Consider the following 25753-nt stretch of genomic DNA (forward strand, 5'->3'; position numbering starts at 1 on the left):
GCATCTCTTCATAAAATATTTTAATTCCTAACTCAGATTGTCCTTGCAAGTTATTCGTTTTTGCGGGTGAGGTCACGTGTGTCATAACGATGCTACACAAGGGTAGAAAGGTTTTATGCAGTATTATGATAGTAATTCCAATCCTCCCCCCGTCTCTCTTATACCACCCTTCCTTGAAGAAGACCTTCCTTCGAATCCATGTGTAAATAATTCTAAAGGAGTGAAGGGAAAAGAAATAGAAACCCTCTCTTCCATCACCCGCCCCACCCTCCCCCTCCCCCTCCACCTCGTTTGCCACCCTTAACAATATTTCATCGTGCTCGTCAGGCAAGGAGGCATGTCATAATGCAGTTTGTTCTAGAAAAACGTGGAATAAAGAAATTCTCCCATATCAGATCGTACACACATTAAACACATATAAACCCCCCAAATTTATATGTTCCCGTGAAGCTTCAAACAACCGGAGACCGGAATGCCGGTGTAGCAGTACAAACTGTCGCAAATATTCCATATTCAGTATATACTGTCCCAGTCCCACTGGGACAGTTTATACTGAATTTACCAGTATATTCAGTCTCCCGGACCTTTTGTACAAGGCCAGTTGGTACAGACTGTCTCCCAGGACAGTTTATGCTATGATGAAACGAGGGGGGACATTATTTGTTGGTCGCATATTTTGTTGTAAATTGTGTCCCCCTGAACACTATGTCCGCATTAGCATACGTTCGAGTAGCAAAAATTTAATTAGTAATGGACTCTGGCAGTATCTGTATTATTAGCAAACTGTCGCATTTCGGCTTCCGTATATTTAGCTGTAAAGTCGTGCGACAACTAAAAATGGAAAAGCTAGCAGAAAACGTGAGACAAATTGCGGATATTCTAAGAGATGAGAGCTATCCAAGTGGGTTTACAAGAATAAAACAGAGAAGGATCTTACGGAGACAAAGTCAGTCTTTCAGACTGGCTGAAAATGGAACTCTTGCGTACCGAAATTGAAGGAAAGTTTTGCTATCTAGGGCTTCTCAACTCGCCCAAATCGAGGCAGCTCATACTGACTAGTGACATCTATAAGGTAATGTCTGTAACTTACAGTGTAGGATACACAATATGGTATTGGTTGTTAAATGGCGAACGGCCATTCCACAGTTTAACTATGACCAGGCCTCTAGGACTGATTGGTGCACAAATTATGATATTCTTTTACCACGTTTGGTTAGTTGTAAAAACTCATTCGCAAAAGTCAAGCAATTGCTTATGCAACATTATAATCAGTTGTATGCTTGAGCAAAGTTGTAAGTGCATGAACAAAGTTATTAGGGCCTATTTCGTTTTGTTTACCCAATTGTCTTAACAAATTTTTGTGAAAATTATTATAAATTTCTACCTTTTATCGCCCTGCCTATCATAAAAGATAACAACAGATCACTAAAGCTTACAGAGCTAGGCTGGTTTGCATGCATGGGACACTATAAAATGCAATTATTGGACTATAGCATATAGCCTAACCTACTTCTATAGAGGAGAGTGGCACTAATACTGTACATAACAAATTCACGGTCATTAATTTTGGTTGGTAAGAACAGATATTGAAGGCCTGATAGTACTTTTTTAGGTGTGGCATATTCTCTACATGCCAAACCTCACTACAGAAGAAAACTCCTTAAATATCTATAGACCCAAATAGTGGTCATGCAATATGTACAATAATGGGAATATTCCATTTCAAACACCGATATAGAGTTGTAATTCAATTTTAAGGCACTTCAGCTAGAACTACCAATCCTGCAGCCCATATATTTGTGTTTGTGTTTGTGTGTTTGTTTGTTTGTTTGTTTTTTTGGGGGGGGGGCAAAAAAAACATGATATCCCCTTGATCATGAATTTTCTTATCTCTTTGAAGGTGTTCATCTTTGCACAGATAAACCAGACAACAGACTATGTCTAGATTCTATTGGAGAACTATCAACGTTGATGTAACAAGTTATGTTCAACAGGATGTCAAAGCGTCATAGTCCTGTAGACCTACGAACAAGTCTCCATAGCATTCCGGTAACTGGATTATGGACACAGGTATATTCTCAATCTGTTTTAATTGCACAGGATGTCCGCAGTATGCAGTGAAGGTTTAGTATAGTTAATGTCATTGTTTCTGGACAAATTCAACATTTACAAGTTTAAAGGTAGTCTGTATTGGCCCTAAATTTTGGCCACTTTAATTGCTAGAAATTTTCAAAAAGTACTTTCCTGGGGGTAATAACCCTTTAAATTGTGCTCAGACATTCTAAATGGTGACACGAGATGATTGAATGTCCCAGTGAGGTAAATTTACTCCAGGGAAATAAACATACTTAAAGAATTTTGTCCATAGTGAAAATTTGGCATATTTAGGGCCTATACAGCATACCTTTAAGCCACACTCTGGTCTAACTGCAGAGCAACCATCAATATAGGCATATAATTATAAGTTGCAAAAAGTGGCGTATCATTTTTCTGGTTTAGTGGTTGAAGCGATTGTAAATATAAGGTACAGTATGGTGTAAGTTACATTTTTATGTTTGCAAGGTAAAAATAATTGGCCTAAATCCACCAACACCCTGTTTCTATCAGATATCCCACTATTTTTTATCTAGATCTGTGTACAGAATGGAATAGAACAATGGAATAGAACAAATGGAATAGAACAACAGTCAAGGCAAAGCCTGCAACTTGTAAATGTTTTTGAAATTAGAACCTAAATGCTGTCTTCTTTCTTAACAGGTTGGTGTAGATCTTATTGGTCCTCTACCAGTGACAGCTGCAAAGCGACTGTACATCATAACACTGTCTGACTTCTATTCAAAGTGGCCTGAGACTAAGGCAGTGCCTGACAAGACTAGCTGCAGCATCAACTTCTTATTGCATTACTGATGTGATGATGAGGTAAGCATGTCTTAAAAAGTGAATAATTTTCTGTAGTTAGTTCCAATATGAATGGCATCATATCTGTTATTTGTACCATGAAAATAACTTGTAGTGCATGGCAGAATGTTGTGTTTGAGTATAAATTATTTCCAAATAGGTATTAGGCATACAGAAAGGTCACGAAGGTAGGTGAGAACAGAGAAAGTGTACTGTAAATCTTTGCAGGTTAAGTCCCCATTAACAAGTTTACATGTACATAGTTTTTGTTCCTATATTTACTTGCAAAGGTTCCACCTCTGGTTCTTAAGTAGCATACATAGCCTGACAATTGTCATTTGATTTACATCCCCAAAAAGTGATTTTGGCTGGACATGTTTCACTGCAGCAGACACAGCTTATTTGTTCAAACAAGTGATGAGTAAATAATTAAGACCACATTCCACAGCTAGACACCACCTATTGTGTGTTGTTTTTCAAAAAGGTGTTGGACAGTTTGATATTGTAACCACAGGGAACTTTTCTGTTTAGAAAGTGTGAACTTATTACTACTTGGCTGTTTTGACAGGAATTTCGACAAGATAAGAGAGATAATGTATCAACTGAGTTTTGGTATCATTTCTCTGTTAGGTCCGTTGTGGAAAATTGCTAAATGTGTTTGTGTGTGTGGTGGGGGATATTTCCTGAAACCTGGGAGAAGGACCCCTTTTTCTTTGGCAAAATAAGGCAATGTTTAGGTCTCTTGATGCAAAATGATGTATAATAGTACATTTTACTATAACGGTAAGCTAGCATTATTTGTTTTTGCATTTGGGTGATACAGAGGGTGTTTTGAACCCCCATGGATCCTGATTCAGGGCAATTAATGTTTGATCGGCATTAAACAGTCACACCATGCACACATACATCAATAGAGCACCAAAAGGCATCAAACTTCTGAATATTAAATTTAATTAATATGTCACAAATGTTGTATTGGCTCATGTGGTTAAAACTTTCAGGTTTGGTAGTGAACTGTACAATATAGCGCCAAAATTATGACATGCAATCTCCAATTAAAATAATGGAGACAGTAATCCCATAAACATGTAGGTGTCACAATAAAAGATCATCCAATTAACTCAATGCCTAAGCATAGTTCAACTGTACACTATACAGTCTACATGGTGAATGTTAATTATCTTTGTAGTGGGGCCTACACATAACCTTTCAAGATGATAATTTATTTTATATATGACTTACAGTGTGGCATTCACTACTCATAATATTGCTTTCAACTTTTATTTTGCACAGATTTGGTTGTACTGATACCTCATCCCTGACCACCAATGGAGGAAGTATGTATGAGGGTAACATAAGACATGTCTAGACGATTTTCTTAGCAGTTAACTTGTTACCGACAATAATCTTGTCCTTCACTCTAACATATCACGAGAGAAAATTTCGTCGGCTGCTATACGTTTAAGCAAAGACAGGCCATTGACTTTTCACTGCCAGTCGTTCGGTGGAAATCCATATATTTGCAGTTCAAGTTGAAGGGATGTGACGCTCGAAATTCTTTATCACCTCATTACTTCATTAAATAAGATATAAGAAGGCGTGTTTCTTGGTTCTGGAATTGTGTTCAAGATAAGTTCTCATAGTAAAACATATAACCGACCATATTCTTCTTCCTGTTGTAAGTTTTGCTGTTATGGATTTCTGTGTAAGTCTTAATGAAAAACCTGTTGGATACATGAGAATCAGCTATTTTATTTGTAACTTACAATCAAGATTAAACTTTTGACGGTATCAAGTTGCACATTAAAGCATTATATAGGTAATCCTACTGTTTGTGGAAAGCAGTTCAAGGGGGAAATTCTAATGGGGAAACTTCTGCATGGTTTTATTGAGGTCTTTACCAAACTCTAAAGAGGATGTTCTTCCTGTGGATTATGAGAGTTTCAAGTACATATTGTTTGAAGAAGAGTGACAGTAGTATATCATTCTAATCAAGCAATACCTCCCTGCTTGAAGGATGCTCTAGAAAGCATGGATTATCTTTAGTTGCATCAGAGCTACAAAGGGAGAGTCATCATTCCAGTTAAAGTTCCCCATGCAGGGGGTAGGAAGTGGGGGTGGGCACACAACATCAGAGGGACATTTTCTCGTTCCACAACCACCACTCGATATGCTATAAACCGATACGCACCGGCCATATCACTTAAACATATATGATGTGTTAGTATGTTATCAATACTTTTTATTGAGATTGTTAATTGCTAAACGTGCTACAAAAAGATATGGGATGCCATTTTAAAAATAGCATGTACAGACAGTGCCCCCGCCCCCGGCTCCTACCTCCCTGATCCCATGTATAATCATTTTTCACTCTTTGCCCAGTCTGATATAGATTCAGAATATTGTGTTTGTGCATGACTATCATCCAATTTCATATTTTGATTTTTACTATATTAACTTTCTTTGAACAAACTTTTCTCTACAAGAATGACATATTTAATGTGTGAGAAACATGATGAGACATAAAAATCTAGCATATTGCATCCTGCTCTGTCCTATTTGCTTTATTCTTTCCCTTGTTTGGCTTTGTTTTGTTTCCTGTATGTTTGCAGCTCCTTTGAAGAGGATATCGTTCTAATATATCTTTTCTAATTTGAACCACTTTTGTCCAATAAGAAACATTCATAATAAGAAACAACGAACCTTTATCACTGGAATGCCATTTGTCTATACAAATGAAAATTTGCTTCACGCATGGCCATCACAACGGGGCTTAGGGGGCAGGGGTTGGGAGAATGGCCCTCCACCTTGTTGAGAGGGAGAAAACCTTGACTCGACGATTGAGTGACAAAAGTAAGGAAGGGTAAAAAAGTAAACAATAAAGTAGTAATGAAAGTCAATAAATAGGTGTCAAGCCCATACGGAGAGGGTTGGGGCAGTACTGACATTTTCAAGGTCAGAGAAGTATCTTCCAGCTACTTCATGGTTGTTATTAGCAAACAAAAATAAAATATTTTGGAACTCATCACAGATAGGTCACAGACTTAAGAAGACCCTTCCCCAGGACACACATTCGATAACTAACCATCCCAACTCCCCCCCCCCCCCCGGATCCTTGCACTCAAAGTTATGTGTATGGGCCTGAATTTTGTATACAGCGTTGCCGATTTCGTTTAGGATGTAACTTGAAAATACCCTCGGTTCCCGTCCTATAATGAGCTTTACGCACGGATGAAATTTCATATTGGCTAGGCAACTCTCGTAGACCCATGAAGTACAGTTACCATACTTGCCAAATCGTACCCACTGTGTGTTAGGGAAATACGGCAACAATGAAGTTTGGACTCCTTAAGTTCGTAATATTTTACCTCTGCAATTATCATTTTTCGTTGTAGCTGTTGCACTCCCTATCCCGTACCCGCCCTCCGTTGGGTAGGGGGGGGGGGAGTTAGGCCTATACTATCTCTCCCTCTGTAAAGATGACTATGAACGCAATGTAGTTGACGAATACAACATGCAACATATACGGAGGATGAAATAGCAGCAATCACAACAAAAACATGATTAACATCTTCTACAGATGGAAGACTTGTTTCATTTTCTTCAATTTTTCCCCGTTCTGTTTTTTTGTTTTGCAGCAACGCACAACGTCTCATTTATTTCCTGTAACATTTAACTCTGATGTATGCATCTGCTCTAATTATTGATATAATGAACTCAATTGCCTTTTGAATGTCGAAATGCTTAAATTTTATGCTGGACAAAATATGCTATGAAGTATTTGCGGACATTCTGTACCAGGACATTTCGTCCGGCGGGACTATATTTGCTGTGAGGTGGGGACACAATTTTCAGCAGATAATGTCCGACCGGACTAAATATGCTGGTACAGAGTGTCTCCGAGGACACTTTGTACAGGGGGACACTCTGTACTGTCACACGCCATACGGTATATTTCGTGCGAGTGGTAACGTGGACTGCATAATCAAAAAATTTACATGGAAGTCATGTGTTGATTATACATATATGCGAAGTTTCAAGTATGGTACGTAGTAGATGAATTCAATTATTTCACACGGTGTAGGATTGAGAAAGGGAATTTAGTGACCTCCCCCTCCAGTTGCTAGATATCTGCTAAAATGGCCACAGTGTTTGAACAATTACTATACACACTACGTTCATTTCGCTGATACTTTATACGGAGAGATATAGAGAGGGAGGGAGGGAGGGGGGCATTTGAGCTATAGCCATGTTTCTGTAATAATTTTGGTTTTATTCAAGATCAAAATATTCTAAATCTTAAAATATGCAAAAGTGGTATAGAAACAAAGCCTGGACTGATAGCAAAGTCGCCCAGGAAAGAAACTGGACACGAAAACCAAACTACAGAACGACTGATCCGCTCTCAACCCCAGTCCCCTTGCATCGGGATTGTGACTGTGTGATCATTGTCGGGTGTGCATCACCATTCACCTCGAAGGGGAACAGATACTAAAGAGTATCTTAGCTAAAAATGCCGAGAAGCGATGTACGTGTGTGCGTGTGTAAGTGTGTGTGTGTGTGACGCATGGCTTGTAAACACGGTATCTCAAGTAGGGAAGCTTGGAACAATCTAATATTTGGTGCATATGAGTACCACATTGAGTAGATGTGCCCTATTTTTTTGTTGCCTGTGAAGGTCACCAAACGTCAGTTAGAGGCCAAAAACCAAAATATTAAAACAAACAATAACTCTCATTGACAGGATCCGACATCGATGATATTTTGGGACCAGTTGTGAATGGGGTAAGGGATCATTTCAAAACATAACGGTCATGTGATCCAAGGTCAACAAAGGTCAATCAAGGGTCAAAAACTAGTATTTTTGCAATAACTTGAGAACCAAATGTCCGTCAACATTGGGAGTTACGCTATTGTTATCAGGGAGTCGACCCACATCTAGATGACCTTTGACCTCAGGTTGACCTTCGGTGACCTTAATCAGTTTGTTGTGTTATTTGAATTTTCGTGGCAATAATCGGATCTCAAAGGTACCTTCCGATCAAAATGGTCCATAGTTGACCCCTGTGCGACCTTCGTGTGCTTTTTGGAATCAGCGCGTCAAACTACATCTGACCGCGAGGTCAAAAGGTCAAACCTCGAAAAATATACTCATTTTACGAGATACGGGGCAAAACAAAAAGAAAAATTTGTCAATATGTTGATATATGATAGAGCTCTTTGTGCTATATATAGGAAACCAACTCCCGCTTCAATCGGACACCCAGTTCTCAAGTTATGGGGAGCCAAAGGTTGGTTTTGATACATTTCTAGCAATAGCATTATGTGTGTACATTGTAGGCCAAACAAATTTTAGGACAGAGTGCACCTCATCAAGAGGAACATTTTTGATACAAGCCATCAGGTCATCTAAGGTCATTCAAGGTTGATTATGTGCAAAACACTGCCAGCTTAAGCTAATTTTTGCAACAACTTCTAGTCACGAAGTCTGACATGGCTGGTATATTAGGAAAAGTTGTGAATGAAGTAGGGGCACATTTTCCAAAATAACCGTGATGTGATCCAAGGTCACCAAAGGTCATTTATCGGTCAAAATGTGTTTTTTCTGAATAACTTGTGAAACTACCACTGACAGGGTCCGAAATGGTTGATATTTTGGGACTAGTTGTAAATGGGGTAAGTGATCGTTTCCAAACATAACGGTAATATGATCCAAGGTCAACAAAGGTCAGTTAGGGGTCAAAATCTAGTATTTTTGCAATAACTTGAGAACCAAATGTCTATCAAGGTTGGGATTTTAGGACAGAATGCAAATCATCAAGGGGAACATTTGTGATAAAAACCATTAGGTCATCCAAGGTCATTCAAGGTTGCTTATGTGCAAAAAACTGCCAAATTATGTTACGTTTTGCAACAACTTCTAGTCACGAAGTCTGACATGGCTGATTTATTGGGACAAGTTGTGAATGAAGTAGGGGCACGTTTTCTAATATAATCGTGATGTGATCTAAGGTCACCAAAGGTCAATTATGGGTCAAAATGTGTTTTTTGGCAATAACTTTTGAAACTACCGTTGACAGGGTCCGACATGGTTGATATTTGTGGACTAGTTGTGAATGGGGTAAGGGATCGTTTCAAAACATAACAGTCATTTGATCCAAGGTCAACAAAGGTCAATTAGGGGTCAAAAACTAGTATTTTTGCAATAACTTGAGAACCAAATGCCCATCAAGGTTGTGAGTTACGCTATTGTAATACAATAGTCGAACTGCATTTGGGAGACCTTTGACCTCAGCATATGGAAAAGTTTAGGCTATAAAAGAGCATTTGCTCTACAAAGCCACACAGACTAAAATCCGCCGATGTTATGAGTCACCGGTATGAATATGCATATTGACAGGCGGACTGTTTCATTACCGGCAAGGGGATTGTATTTGTTTCTAAATGAATTGATGCTAAAATAATTATAGCAGTGAATGTAAACGAACACTGAGACATGACGTTGTGTTTATACATTTATTTGTCTGCACACCTTTTAATCGAACTTGAGAAAATAACATTTGTTACAAATCAATTGGTTGTAAAAGCAAAATAAAGAGTTACCCACTTACAGTGGTATCATCCAAACAAACAACCAGTGATAGTCCTAACGATAGCTTTAGCCTACGTACATACGAGTGTTAACCTAACTGTACGAAACCATATGCATTAATACATACAGCACGGTAGGCCTGTACGTTCGCTACAAACGTTTACGTGGGCAATTTATATCACTATATTCATCCTATTTCAAAGGAAACTATGAAATAGGATTCTCAACTTGTTAATTTATGTTTATTGCAATGTCGTCATCTTATTTCATTGCATATTACTTAACAAATCTCGAAATTCACCTCAGAAATCACAATACGATTGTCGGACGAAGCATCAGTGAGAATGTTGTTGATACACAAGCTGATTCGTGACGTAGCTCATGAATAAATAATGAGGCGTTATAATGAGGTTTTCGAAGAAAAATTTCTAACGGAAACTTTCATTTGATGGAAAAAAGACATACAGTGAACATTAACCAATCAGAAATAGGCTTATATAATATGAAAGAACAGAATTTGAAGTTAGTTGCGCAAGTTTAGCCATGCAGTTTGATCAAACGGTCTGAGAATTCGAGTAGTTTGAAGTTAGCGTCCTTGTAAAATAAACGAATATGCAAGCACATAAATCCGACTGGACTAAAAATTTAAACTTTTTTAATCGGAAAACGACATACAGTAAAGTTCAGATTAATGATGATTGGTTAAAAGATTATGAAAGAGAAATGTTTAAACTACTGTAATTTGTTTTAGCCGATATCAGTAAATGATATCGGTACATTGATTTTTTTCAAAAGATCGCGATACGGTCGTTTTGGAAGGTATTAAACACACACTTAAGGCCCGAGGTCGACTATGCACGGATCAAATGATCGCCACCTTTCCATATGGTTGACCTCCAGTGACCTGCATTAGCTTCTTTCAAGTTGATTCTTTGAAGTTTCGTGGGCATATTCCAATCTAAGTTGTCCATAAGTCCTCTGCAACCTTATTGTGCGAAGTTATTAGAGATTTGGTTTGGTTTTGTAATACTTAGTGTGTGGATTCATAACATTGAGTACAAGAACCCTATTGTTTTTTGATGGAGGTGTGTATAACCACGTACAGTAGATTGACCTGTGTTAGCATGCTATATTGCCATTGTAACAGCTAGTTCTGGTTATACTAACAAGCAGAATTCTAGTGCATTGAAGTCATCGAAACCTCAATGCATTTTGCATTCTGGTTAGTTCCCGGTTGCTTCTTTCATGAGCAGTTTTGAAGAAGCTGTAGAGAATGACAAATTTGAGGTCAGATAAGCTGTGAATGGGGAGATAAGCCTGGGTTATTTTTGCGGATACTTAGTTTGTGGCTTTTAAACCGAAGCCTGAACTTAGTGCTGGTTTCGCCAATTTAAGTGACCTGGGGGCACTTGTAACAATGAGGAGGTAGATGACATTGGCTGAGTCGCAACCAAATCTACCAGGTCTCAGAGTGGGGCATGAGGCCGGGGGGAGGAAAGCGGGGGAGGGGTCGAGTTGTGTGCACACCAGGCATCTCGGTTTGTTACAAGTAATGTTACCACTATCAGGCTCATTACTGGGTGGGGCGAGATTAGTTCGAACCAGCACTGAACGAATGTTACGTGGTTGTCTATAGGCTATTACAGGGGGAGCTTTGAAAAGTTCAGCTATTGTTCGTCGGAACCTAGAGTGCCCCAAGCTTGTTTGATTTCATTCAAAAGGGGGCGAAGAGAGGGGTGGTAAGTGACAAAGAGGGGTAGTCTATCAGAATCAGATTTGTTAGGAGACTAGATCGTTGTAGAGACAGAACCCGTTTGAGGTGGAAGTTAAGTAGTCGGTACGGGTATCCCCTTTTGAGGAAGAAATCAAGCAGTTCAATGGCCTTATTAAGAAAAGTTTGCTCACGTGAGCAGATACGCCGGTATCTGAGTAACTGGCTGTAGACAATGGAATTTTTGGTGTGGCGGGGATGAAAACTATTAAAGTGGAGATAAGAGTGCCTATCAGTTGGTTTGGCATACACCGATGTCTCTATATTGTGATTTTCGATCATGACGATTACATCGAGGAAGGGGATTTGCTTTGTGGACCGTTCGGTGGTAAACTTTATGGAATCGTGAAAATCATTGGCAAACGTGAAAAAGTTGTCCAGTTCTTGTTCGCCCTTATCCCATAACATAAAAATATCATCAATATATCGTACATAGATACATGGTTTGTAAGAGGATGAAGAAATTAATTCTTGTTCCAGGTAATGCATAAAAATATTAGCATATGAGGGGGCCATTCAAGTACCCATGGCTGTGCCTTTGGTTTGCAGATAATGACGACCGTTGAAGGTAAAATTATTATGCTCAAGTATAAACTTAATGAGCTGCGATATCTCACAATGTTGTGTGACATCATATATATATATATATATATATATCTTTATGTATATATATCTATATATATATATACATATAATTTATATATTTATATATATATATATATATATATATATATATATATATATAATTTATATAATTTATAAACGCTGAACATGGATCATGGTCACGGTTGTTATCAGGTGCTTTGGTTTACTTGAAGTTTTTTTATAATGTTTTCTACTTCGCCGTCAGCTTTACGGAGATCATCGATTTGATAACCGAACGACTTGCATATATTCAAATTTCTCAAGAGATGTTTGTCAAAGAAAAACAAAAATTTCTCCCAAATACATGACTACGAGGACACCGTGACACTACTACTTATAGGCTATATAAGAAGACTGATTACAAGAGAAGACTTCAAATTCGATCTTGATACTACATAACTAAATAGATATTAGGCCTATACGGCGGGAATGCAGCGGAGGGGAAGGAGGGGGTGGGGGGGGGGATGAATGTCTTTGAGAAAATCAGTTGACAACTTCTTAGACTTTCAATCATTTTAAATTTCAACAATAAATTCCATACCATTCGATAAACTATCTTTATTAAAGTTGGTACGTAGAAGACGCCAGATAACGATTGAAGAACATTTAAAGATCTTATCCTAAACCGTACTATGGATCTCAAATAACTCAGTACAGCGGAGTCCGTTCATCATTGTGTTAGTGCCATGTCAATATATTTCAATCGGTCAAACATTGTTTGCTCTATTTTTTTTGGGGGGGGGGGGGCGATTCGTTTCTCCATTTATTCGTGGGTTGAGTTTTTGTCCCCGGGTGACCCTTATCTCTGTCTAAACACCCCCGTATGCATTTCTAAGATCCGAAGGGAGAAGTATCTTGATCTGCTTCGTTGGATTTGGGCTGTCGGAGATCTGCTGGAAAGGATTTCTGACATAGCTTATACATCTTATGTGATATAAGAAACCTTTGAAAACAAAAGTGAAGTATGGTTTCCACTTCGATGTTTCTTCAACGCTTTTGGAATGTGACAGGTTTCCGCAGGAAATGAAATAGAGAATAGACTAAATAGTATAGAAAGTACTAGTATAGAAAGTACTAGACCGTACTTGGAAATGGATAAATATGAGTAAATCTTTCAAGATCGTATCATGCATGATGCATACAAACTTGAGTGCAGATCATCTGAATTAATACAGCCTATACCATTCAAATTGATAAGTTATTCACATTTTAAGTTGTGTTAGAATGTTTGAAAATTCTCATTTTACTCAAACTCGATGCCGAACTCCTCATCAGGCTGTTCGGGCTCCGTTATCACTGCAGGGGTTTGGCACGAGCTTCTTTTATTTGCTGTGGCTACCTTGATTAATATACAACCCATACATGGGTACGACGTCATGTTTATTTGTTGTCGTTTGCCATAATATCAACAACGCATATCATAGAGTTGAAGTCAAGACGGAGAAATCCTTATCAGAACCTACCAGTTTTAGTCCGACTTCAATACAAAGTGATATCAGGTTTATCCACCCCCATAATGAGAATTCCATCATCGGTGTAGTGTACATACCACCAAATGGCTCATTGGCTCATTTTAAGACACACATGGAAAACATATTTCTCACTATAAACAATCAACAGAGTACTACGTATGTCATGGGGGGTTATAACATTAACTTGTCCAATTTTAGTAAGTCTATAGAGATGTTTTAAACATTATGTACTCGTACGGTTTTTATCCTGCGATAACAAAACCTCTTCGTTTTAGTAGTAATGTAGCTACTGCTATTGATAACATTATAACGAATTTGATTCCTCTCTCACTACAGGCATACTCAATACTGATTTAAGTGATCATATGCCTATATTTCTAAAGGTTCTTGACAAGACAAAAGAATCCTTTCATATACGAAATTTTAACAGACTCAACATATCAGAAATTATTGATGATATTGAGAAGGAAACATGGGATGAGGTGTTAACTAAAATTGATAATAATTCAGCTTTCAACTTATTCTTTAACACTTTTAATTTAATTTATAGTAAGTGTTTTCCGCATCTATTAATTACTAAAGGAAATAGACGCAAGAGAATACATCCATGGATTACTAAGGATTAACTAAAATCTATTAAAAGAAAAAAACATCTCTATAGACTATACTCAAAAGCTCTTCCAAATAGCAATAAAGAAACTTATGTTGCGTACCGAATCAAGTTAAACCACACAATAAGTTTCTCTCGAAGGTTATATTTTGATAACAAATTCAAAGATAGAAACAATAGTGTAAATGATACCTGGGACGTAATCAATGAGGTTCTAGAGTGAGACCGTAATAAATCATCGTACCCATCTGTTTTCAAAGACGGCGATCACGAAACCAGCGACGATCAAGAAATTGCATACGGCTTTAACGATTTCTTCATTAACCTTAAACCCTCACTTGCCAGAAAATCAATCATATGTAAAGTCAAACAACCCCATATATAGTAATAATAATATGCGAAACTCTATTTTTTCCTACCATGTCAGGGAGGAGGAACTTTTACTTGTAGTGAATCATTGCTTAAAGCCAAAGAAAGCAGCTGGGTATGATCAGGGAGTTGTTATGAAACCCTCCCTGGTATGATGATTTCGAGCAAGATATTATTAAGCAGATATTACTTTTCATTCTCACCCCTTACTGAAATATCTGTAACATATCCCACACCACTGGGGTATTCCAAGATAAGCTGAAGATTGCTAAGGTCTTTCCCATTTTTGAGAAAGGGGAATGCAATATCTACGAGAACTAACGACCAATCTCAATTCTCTCTTTTTATCTATGCTTTTCCAAAATTATCGAACGTCTCATGTCCAACAGAATAATAAATTTCCTCGATGCTCATAACATACTATGCAAGGAACAATATGGGTTCCGACCTGGTCACTCAACTTAGCTTGCCCTGGCAGATGCCATTGATAAATTATACGATAGCCTTGACAAGAAGAAAACATGTATTGGTATATTCTTAGACCTATCAAAACCTTTTGATACCATTGACCAATGTATTATTCTAAACAAGATATTATTCTACGGAATTTGAGGACCAACCCTTATCTGGATGGACAGCTATACTTATCGAAACGTTTACAGAATACTTCGTATAAGAACACCATATCTGACTATGCTGAAATCCGCTGTGGTGTTCCTCGAGGTTCAATATTAGGTCCACTTCTATTCATTATATGTATCAATGACATCTGCCATATCTCTAATATTGCAAAAACTATTTTATTTGCAGTAAATTAGTATATTTTTCGAATACAATAATTTGAATACTTTACATGACATGGAGTTATAATGAATTTTACGACTGGTTTGCAACTAATTAATAAGCTATCACTTAATCTTGATAACACCAGCTACATTGTTTTCAATAAAAGTCAATCTTCGTCTTAGAAAAAAGATATTTGAATGGATGGTTAGCCAATCAACCATGTACATAGTACTAAGTTTCTCGAAGAATACATTAATAGTAAACTTACTTGGTGTGAACATATTTCAAATGTTGCAAACACTGTGGCGAAAAAATGTTGCAATTATTTCTTAGTTGAAGCACTACTTTCCTCAGAAAATTCTTAAAATGCTTTACCAAACATTAGTATTCCCCCACTTTTCATATTGCTCTATCATTGAACAGACATTTGTTAATGAAATGGAGGTAAACGACAAAGGCAAATGAATATATAATTGAAATCGTAATGAGTTGTAAAATCCAGAACAGTGAAAAAACTTCCATATACATATATATATATATGTATATATATATATATATAAATATATAAATGAAAATCGCAATGAGCCGGAAAATCAAGAACAGTGAAAAAACTTTCAGCCTCCACCGGGACTCGAACCACGGGCCCCCCGCTCCGTACGCGGACACCCCAACCACCAGGCCATGGACGCTGATTGTATGTCCAGAGGTTCGAAACCGGTAAGGAAGATCGTAATTCCACTGTAGGCGTTTGTCACCTTTATCGAACAATACTAGTTCTGTTTTTGGTGACATATTTTGCCTTACTCTAGAGATCAAACATGATGCTAACCAACTCGAAAATCATTTGTGATTCCTAAAGCCGGATCTCGAAAGATACTTTGAACAGACTTTATGTTAATGCAATATATATATATATATATATATATATATATATATATATATCGATAAACAAAATATCGTTAGTATGAAGCAAAACAGCTTTAAGAGTAAAAACATTTCTGTGTATACTTAAACTATTTGATTATACATGATACCTTTATTTTCCATTTTAGTAATAACCGTAGTTGCTGTTATAAATGACGGCAATTAAAATCACAATCACGGCACTTGCAAATGCTACGACTGTCAGAATGGCTGCTACATTTGCATGTGACACAGCATTCTTGATGTTGGTGTCGATTCCAGTCAAAGCCTGTAGAAATGACGGAGAAAGCAAAAATAAATAACATGCGAGCAATGTTATATACTACCTGAGACACTCTTGGGGACTTTTAGTTATATTTATTATTCAGTGTTGCTTAACGGCCATCAGTGTTGCCTCAGTGTTGAGGATGTTAAAACTTGCAATATTGATTGCAATTGTTGCCATTCGTTTGTAACATCTACATCGCCTTCAGACACTTGTTCGTATTAGAATAAATAACACGCAAAGAGCAAAACATGATAGAATTGAGAAAGAAAAATTGTAATCGATGGAAATAAAGGGTGTCATGGTAAAACGTCCATCATAGGATTGCAAATTATTTAGTTTTTTGTTGTTGAGTTAATTGCAAATTATACTCGATTGGATTGGTCAAACTAACATTAACAGGCGAAAAAGTAGTTGACGCAGTGGCGGAGCGTCCGTAAAGTCAGAGGGGCGGATACCCCCCCCCCCCCACGACGGACTCAAATGGACTGCTGGCGCCCTTTCAGCTTTTTACCACCTTTTACTTATTCGCGATTAATGACTTTCTATTGCGCTCTCAAATACCTATTGACATTTGTCACATTTTGTTGGTGTAATTTTCTGACAGAATTGCAATGACACATTTATTCTTCGTTTATCTGCAAATTAGCAATGCCCGGAAAGGTCATTTCCGGCGATCTAGGGAGCATCTTTACTCAAAAAATGTGTACGCTTCGCGCTAACCTCCGCTTAGATAATGTCGAAAGCGCCCCTACAGACCATTCTCGTCAACCCTGACCTGACCAATACCCCTAGCTCTACCACTGAGTCGACGCTGTTTCAAACTAATAGTCCTTTACATAATACAAACAGTCATAATCTATAAATTGTCTTCAGAATACTGACCAATATAGCAAATATTATGGCCGGAATGGTGCAGAACAACGACCAGAGGCACAAAGAGAACACGATGGACAGCACCAAGGACAATATGGCCTTGGTCTTAATGGAAGATATCACATTTAAATCTTCCGGGCTACGAATAATCTGTAAAACAAACGATACAGGAAAAAATGTTTTAATTTTTACTATAGAGTAATTGTTTTCTATCTATTATTGAGGGCTTTGTGCCGTTGTATTGTGGCTGATTATAGTCATAGATTATAAATAATCAAATTGTTTTGATGTTGAGCAAACCTTGCATGACTGTTCATTTACGGTTGGGTGCACAAGGAAGTTTGAAGCCTTTCCACAAAGTCGTTATTATGTTGAAGCGATCCTTGCATGACTGTTAATTCATGTTTGGGTGAACAAGAAATTTTGAGGCCTTTTCACAATGTTGGAAATCTTAATTGATAAGTGAATATAAGGTGCATATAGTTTGTACATTGTAGACGTTTGTGTTCCATAAATATACGTTTAACTGTGAACCCATTGTGCACAAGGTCAGAAATTGAATAATTTGAAAAGTGTTAACATTTTCCATTTGTAAACTATTGTGACGTGTGAGCAAACAGTACCGTCATTCACAATTAACACACATAAAATTTCTTAGTATTGGTATCAATTATATATAATAAAGCTAACAATACGCCTAACACAAATTTAACAAGTTGTTATTACGTTGAGCAACTCTTGCATGACTGCTGACTTATGGTTGGGTGCACAAGGAAGTTTGAAGCCTTTCCACAATGTTGGAAACTGGAATTGCTAAGTGAATAAAGGTGCATATATTTTGTACATTGTAGGCGTATTAATTCCATGTTTTATAAATCTCTAGTTTTGTCCCTAATTCAGGTTTGTTAAGTCATGTCACAATTCGTCTGATTTTCGAAAATGAATTTCTTTCAAGTCACCAACTCATAAGTCAATTGATTTTATCGCAGACCAATCCAAGTCACAAGTCGAGACATTTCAAGTTACAAGTTAATTCATTGATTGTAATTTGAGACACAAGCCAACCCTAGCAGCAACTAAAGTGATGTGCACTACATATAGGTACAGACCTAACAAAATCAACCAGCTCAAATACAAAAGGCTGCATCTTTGTGCAGTGATGATATCGGTCATGTGGTTGACTTGCTTCGTGAGCTCCAGTTGCAATGCTATGAGACGAGTAAATTCTACAAGTTTAATCATTTGCATTAGACAGCAATTGAAAGTTATTTTAAAACTTGTACTTCAACCTTTCCCCTACACTCTCTATCTCTCCCTCTCTCGATACAAAACATGAAAAAATGACATACGTTACAGTAAAGTCATGAAACATGATCGTTGTCTGAAGACAGTTACTAACTCTGTACAGCCAACATAACTCATATTGTACCATCGGAGGTGATGGTGGTGGGCGCAGGGGGTGGGGGGGGGGGAGGAGGAGGAGGTTGACGGGAAGGTTCTCCTAATCTCAAATTACACACTGGCATGAATTAAAAATCAACTCATATTTTTATAACTCGTTACACATACTAACACAAAATTAAAACATTCTGAATACATCATTTCGTCAAGGGAAGGGATACTCAATTTCGCCTATTGATTTTATGCTTAATGTAACTAATGTAGTACATGCAAACCCAGTTAACGAATCATCAGAACATACCATACCAAGGAAATATTGATAATTATTACATTAAATTATTAACTGATGCCATATCGTCTTTTTATCTCATAATTGTATCTTCTTTTCTCCATCCTGGAATTGTTTGTGACGTCACACATCATACGTCATCCCCTCTTACATATCGATACTTGTAATTATGTCGTGTTAGTTATTACCAAACAAACAATGACTACACTTTGAGGCGCAATAAACGACATATGTCTCCCATTGTGTCGTGGAAGGTAAAAGAAACAATGAACGTTTGTTTCGATCTTCTCTCACTTAGCCTTTCTTTCCATTTTCTTGGTGTCAAACAATTTGTTAGTGTCTACACTGGTGATGTCTACAAGTTAAATATATTAAAGCCTAGTTATAAGTCATATGATGTTATCGCTAAGTCAAGTCAAGTTTTGTCACTACTGACTATCTGATTATCTGAACTCGAGTCACAAAATGTAACTCGAGTCTGACTCGAGTACAAAGTCATCGACTCTAGTCAATAACACTGTAAATAGATCCATTTAACACCGTTAATCAACTATCAGTAAGAAGTAGTGTCAAAGGAAGTTGAAGAGATATTTACGAAATATTTCTGAATTCGATTTTTTGCTGAAACAAATAAAGCATTCATAATGTAATAAAAACATATTACCTGAGGTACATGTGGTACCGGTTGTGCCATAATCATGGTGTTGGTACTTCCGAGATGTTGTGGACCGGCATATTGTGGTCCGGGATATTGTGGTCCGGGATATTGTGGACCGGGATACTGTGGTGGCTCTTCAATCTGAAGTTGGTCTGTAAAACATGGACAAAAGCATAAGAATATAAGCTAAGTTCATACATTTAGTCCATTTTGTTAAAGAAAACACTTTTGGACGAAATTATCATATGATGTATTTTTTGTTAATTAATCAAGTCTTATATTAAATCAGATGGCTTACCATTATTGACCAAGTTTTTGTTATCCTCCATTGTGAGTTCGGCTTCGTGATGAGTGAGTGATGTTGTTGTGTCAGAAGGTACCGTACGCTATGACTTTGACTATTACTTCCCTAACTGGTGCCCAAGAGTGCGTCACGCATGAACAGTCGCAAACACGGATTAACTTAAACAGTCAGTTCCCAGCGGTACGAAAAGTGTTTTCTATTCTTGTAGAATATGCATGGGGTTTCTTGACGTCACTCCTCATTAATATTTAATTAGGTAATACTGATCATTTTCGAAGGTCAATTTCACAGTCATTAGCCAATTAATATGTCTGGTACTAACTGAATTTGATGAAAGAAAAGTGTCTAATCCAATCCTATTAACAAAAGACACAAAAAAGGAGTAAAATGGGAATTTTGGCCATATTTTCCGAATCTAAATCAACCACTTTCGAAGTGTTTAGAATTTTCTTTTGGTTCCGAGTAATGTAGTGACTGTCCCGTTTCACGGCGGTACGTAATGCGCGAAATGCTTTAACTAAGCGTGATAAAACTATTGGAAATGAATTGCTTATATCAATGCTTATATCGTATGATAACAGGAACTATTCATGGCCGTGAAATGACTTCTCTGTGGTGGATAGGGGCATAAGGACGCCTGGGGATTATGAAATTCTCACTGGCAATACATCGGTTTGGTACATCCGCACATAAATATACATGCAAGCAATGCCATATCGTAACAATCGCTACTTATAGCACTACTTGCTGAAATCAGCCACTCAACACTGGTTTGAATTTATCAACAGCAATAATTTATTTAGAGACTCTCATGAGATGGACCCATGCTGGTGCTCTTCCAAGTTCAAGCCCTGCCACTACAAAGACTACAAGCCCTGCCAGTGCCCCTTCAAATTCACCCTCCTGAAATTGTACATGGGGTTTCTAGTAAGCAGCCTATGGAGCCTTGACGGTATCGAGACAGGGGAGTTTTTACTGGGTATATTTCCAACATAGCTATAGTTTTGTGGAAACATGCAGATTATGCAACACGGAATTAAATTTAACACCTGAGAGGGCAATTTGACTTAAAAATGGCCAGACAAAGCTCTAGTTTACCCACTGAAGAGAGAGTGGTTGCCACTGTGACACCACGATGAGGTCAGCTTTGTTGGACATTTGCATGGTCAGAGATCTTTTTTTTTCTAAGAATGACAACACATTTACATAATAATTATTCATATGATGACATAAGTATATGAAATTACATCTTAAATGGGTAATTTAACACGTTTGTGATAATGTAACGACGGGTCAAGTCGACACCAGGCAGTTAGAACTTTTTAGAAAAGTACATATAATTTCTAAAATATATTCACGGTGAAAAAACTGTTTGATTGTAGACTAACCAGGAGGAAGTGAGTTTCCATGCAGAAACACTACATTAACATAAACTATACGGTAAATATACGTTTAACTGTAAATAAATTGGATACAAGTTCAGACATGGGCTAATTTGAATCGTGTTCAAAATTCCCTTTTGTAAAACTATAGTGACGTGCGAGCAAACAGCACCGTCATTAACCATACACATATAATCTCTTATTGTTAACTACACCATTATATATTATAAAGCTAACAATACGCCTAACCCAAACCGAAAAAGTCGTTATTGTGTTGAAGCAATTCTTGCATGACTGTCGATTCATGGTTACAGTAGGTGAACAAGACATTTTGAGGCCTATTCACAATGTTGAAAACTGGAATTGCTAAGGTTACAAGTTCATGCATTTGATTGTGAGTTGAGTCGCAATCCAAACTATACCTTGGATATACTCTTAATTTATGGCTTAACTACCATTATATGATGGACCTTGTTGGGTGAGGGGGGGGGGGGGTTCCTATACTTTCTGGTCAAGTTACAGATCAACTAATGAAGAAGTGAAAATTGTGCACATTTATGACTTTCGTCCCAGGTTAGGGTGGATTTAAACCTAATAAGTCTCTATACACTCATGTTATGTTTAAAAGCGCTCGTACTAATATCAGAGGTATATAAATATCATGTTTCTTTCAGAATAAAGGCAAGGAACTGTTCATACTGTCAGTACGAGTGCTTGGGAAGAATGATAAATTGGCTGGTATGGCTGGTATAGGCATGAGGTAATTGTCCCAAAGGGCTTGCCATGGAGTACTCTAATTCAACCGATTCACACAGAGATTACAATAACTACTGTAAATCTTAAAGTTATATAATGTATATAGCTTAGCTTGGTACAAGAACAAATTAAAAGAGGGCATTAATATGGAGTTGAAATGACTTTGAATTGAATTTATGGAATTCTCTTTAAAAATCTAGATATTACTAATTAATATAAAATGAAATGATCATCTGTTTATAGTTTATTTATTCAATATAACTGAATACTCCAAGACGTTATAACGTTTTGATGAAATATCAATTAGTTGAGAAATTGAAGAATAATTATTGATTTCTTGATGCTGGTCCTGTTCGTTGATTGATCTTTATAATAATATATATGAGAGGATTAATGAAAGCTATTTTTGGACCGTAATAATAAAAAGAAAGAAACAGAAATGTTCAAACTGATTTATTTCGACATTCTGAGGTCAGTTATTTTAAAAATATTTGTTCCCATAAATTGGGTGTATATTTAGATTCCGCTGTGTATATGCAGTTTACCGAAATGAAACAGATATTTTGTACACAATATATTTACCTCTATTGCGGAGTGTGGAGTGTTAGTGTTAGAGTGTTAGTTATTGTGGAGTGTTAGCTCAGTGGTTAACACCGGTGCCTTTCAATCATAAGGTCCCCGGTTCGAGTCGCTCCCAGATTAATGTATGTCGTCCAGTTACAGGGTTGTTGACAATTAACAATTCATAATTATGGACGTTAAATATGAATGTGAGAGACTGACTTCGGTCAGCTTGCGGCTTTGATAAGCCAATTAGGCTTCTTCGCGAGTTCCTGCTTGCAGGAGGATCTAATATACATACATATTGCACAGTTTGTGTTGTTACGTCTGTTTTTTTAGTATATGAATATTTATCATTTAATTTACATATTATTTACAGTATGTTGCTCTCACTTTAATTCATTGGTTATTTAGTTATCGTCTTACTTTTGTACATGAAAGAGTTATAATTTTTCAAAAAGTTGCTCATCAGTATGGTATCTTGTGGTATCAGATATCGGTATCATTCATACATACATACACACACACGCATACAACACACAGACACATGCACACATACATACACACATACATACATACATACACACACGCACACACTCTCCGCCTGCATGAATGCATAGGTTACGATTTCATCGAAACCAAAAACCATATTACGCCTCAACACACAACAATGGGCTCAACAGAGATCTCTCCTTTATGAGTATACATGCTAAGTGTAATCCCAATAAGGTCTAGTTTCTTCCATTTCATTTCTGCAACTGAAGAATGGCCGTGTTAACGCTCGAAATATTTTGTAACTGATTTATCGTTCTAAGTAATAAAGTTGGAAATGAAAGTATCATTTTTTCCCCTTTTTCTCTTGTGGATATATATATATATATATATATATATATATATATATATATATGTATATTGATTGTGTATTGATATATTAATATTGATTGTATGTCCAGAGGTTTGAAACCGGTAGGGAAGGTCGTAATTCCACTGAATAAAAGTGTTAAATTAAACGTTAAACTTAAACATTTAGAAGAGCCCTATATCTATTTTCAAGAAACTTAGTTGACAATCCAAAATAAACCTCCTGCCAGTACGATTAGACGCGAAAATTAATTTTCCGCAAAACTGTTTCCAGCACGCCCATTGTTTTCTGAATTCCTGTCTCTTTTACCCCGGGAAAACAACAGCCAAACTCAAATCAATATGTCTCAAAAATCAACTATGGTCTTTATAGTCCCGAATCATCAGCCGGGCAAGTAAAAGAAAATGGCTGTGCCTACACTTTAAGGTGGCTTACTCCAATTAGAGTCTATATCAATCCGCTGGATGTTCACAGTCAGGAAAAGTGCCAAAATCTTAGATTTTACGAAATGTTATCAATCAGGATCTTTTTTTTTTGTGGCTAAACATGTTGAAAGGTATGAATGGAAGTACATTAGTCAGGTGGATTCAAGTTAGCGTTAATTCTGAAAATTGTTGCTAAGCCACCTGACTACATGTGGTGCACAAAATTGGTCAATTGTGGCAATTTTAGACCCCTTTAGGCCTCCCAGGAGCAGCGTAGGAAAATTGTTTACTACTGAGTGAAGATATTTGTTTACAAGTGAAGACAACTTCAGGCTCCAGATAGCGAAAAAATATCCACGGTCATGATGCAGAATTTTGATGGTGCCACTAAAGGCCAACTTTTCATCTATCCGGTGATGGGTAGCGTTTATCTACTGAGAACGTCTATCTAGACTTAGAGACCACATTACTTTTGTGATTTCTTATGTAAATCGATGAAGCTTTTAATGGGCGTATGATACCTAACAATTCCGCAGGGGCCACCCCAATAAGGTAACATTAGTAATCATTAGCTACATGTACGTGTGTGACCATAAAATAGGGCCGAGACCGCCCACATGTTGGAACCCAAAGAAAGTGTCCCAACATGCATTTGACGTGGAAACAAAACATGTGGGCCAAAAAATGTTGGCTCAAAACATATTCTCCCCCTATTTTTTCCTCAAAATTTAGGTCCTAATTGTATCAGTTATTTACTATATTTACACGTAATCTCATCTCGATCTTGTGCGATGCGTCGCGTCCGTTTCATGGTAGCGTATATATTTGATTTATTACAGCCATATAATTCGACCTTCTGATTGGCTGCTAATATATATCTGTATATATTCGAATTTGGACGCGTGTATAAAATGGCATATCTGTCCCACAGGGCCTACCATACCCCTTTTCGTTGATTATTTTGTACATATATATATATATATATAGATATATATATATACATATGTTGAGACTAGTTGAGACTGGTGGAACACTAGTAGTTGTAACTCAGAGTGTCACGGGTTAAGCGATCATCAGACAACTCAGAGCGATCATCAGAGTTGTCTGATGATCGCTCAACGCGTGAAACTCTGAGTTACAACTACTAGTGTTCCACTAGTCTCAACTAGTCTCAACATATATTTCGCTCTGTCCCCCGGACATAGAGCACTCTGCGCCAAGGTAGACGCCAACCAACCAACTCTATATATAAATATATATATGAATATATACATATATATAAATATATATATATAGATATATCAAAGATATATAAAGATATATAAATAATTATAGCCTACTATATAACTATAACCTACATCCATTCGTTCTGTTTTATTCATTTGGATAGAAATATTTTAATTATACTTAGTAGGTAATAACATCGTTATTTGTGTCTCTCTATAATGGGTTTGTTAATAGACAACAACCAAAATTAAAAACAATTAAGAAAAAAAGGAGGATAAAACGGAAGACGAGAGACCGTGCAAATGAGAGCGATGGAGAGATAAAATGAAAACGATGATGGGACGATATGGTTTAATGTACAATACGTGTAGACATTTTATATGTATCAAAAACATTGATAGCTACAAGCACTAAAATTGAACATATGCCTGTTTCATGTATTTATTGTGTTATTTCGTTTTCGTTATAAGTAAGAGAAACTCTGTTTATGTTTTTTTTTTGGTGTTGTTGAAAGGAGGGGAATGTTTATCAGCTAGTAATTTCTTTCTTGATAATGCTTTGTAACTGTTGACCGTGTTCTATATATAGACTTTTATCACAACCGAAAGTTAACTCCCTCTTTAAATAAGATTTAACAGGTTATCATATTATGAGATTTTAGAGAATCCAAGAAAATATGA

General features: G+C 37.0%; 1 protein-coding gene and 1 long non-coding RNA gene across 4 annotated transcripts in view; one reads left to right on the forward strand and one right to left on the reverse strand.

Annotated features, from left to right (window-relative positions):
- Window positions 1–25753, reverse strand: part of LOC139980183 (uncharacterized) — a 75212-nt gene that overhangs the window by 34518 nt on the left and 14941 nt on the right. The window contains exons 1-5 of one of the 3 annotated variants that reach the window (XM_071991652.1): window positions 19855–19978; window positions 19662–19708; window positions 19563–19631; window positions 17218–17358; window positions 13995–16335 (exon numbers count right to left, since the gene is read on the reverse strand). In XM_071991652.1, coding sequence (XP_071847753.1) covers window positions 16192–16335; window positions 17218–17358; window positions 19563–19631; window positions 19662–19708; window positions 19855–19885 — 432 coding nt within the window. In that variant the 5' untranslated portion in view covers window positions 19886–19978 and the 3' untranslated portion in view covers window positions 13995–16191. Of the gene's footprint in view, window positions 1–13994; window positions 16336–17217; window positions 17359–19562; window positions 19709–19854; window positions 19979–25753 lie in introns of those variants that run through there. The other 2 variants (XM_071991650.1, XM_071991648.1) reach the window with 2 other exon arrangements.
- Window positions 482–6833, forward strand: LOC139980193 (uncharacterized). The gene is made up of 4 exons (XR_011797479.1): window positions 482–1072; window positions 1901–2070; window positions 2758–2919; window positions 4192–6833. It is a non-coding gene; the product is annotated as an uncharacterized lncRNA (long non-coding RNA).

The sequence above is a fragment of the Apostichopus japonicus genome, chromosome 14, assembly GCF_037975245.1.
Source record: "Apostichopus japonicus isolate 1M-3 chromosome 14, ASM3797524v1, whole genome shotgun sequence".
NCBI classification, from domain to species: domain Eukaryota; kingdom Metazoa; phylum Echinodermata; class Holothuroidea; order Aspidochirotida; family Stichopodidae; genus Apostichopus; species Apostichopus japonicus.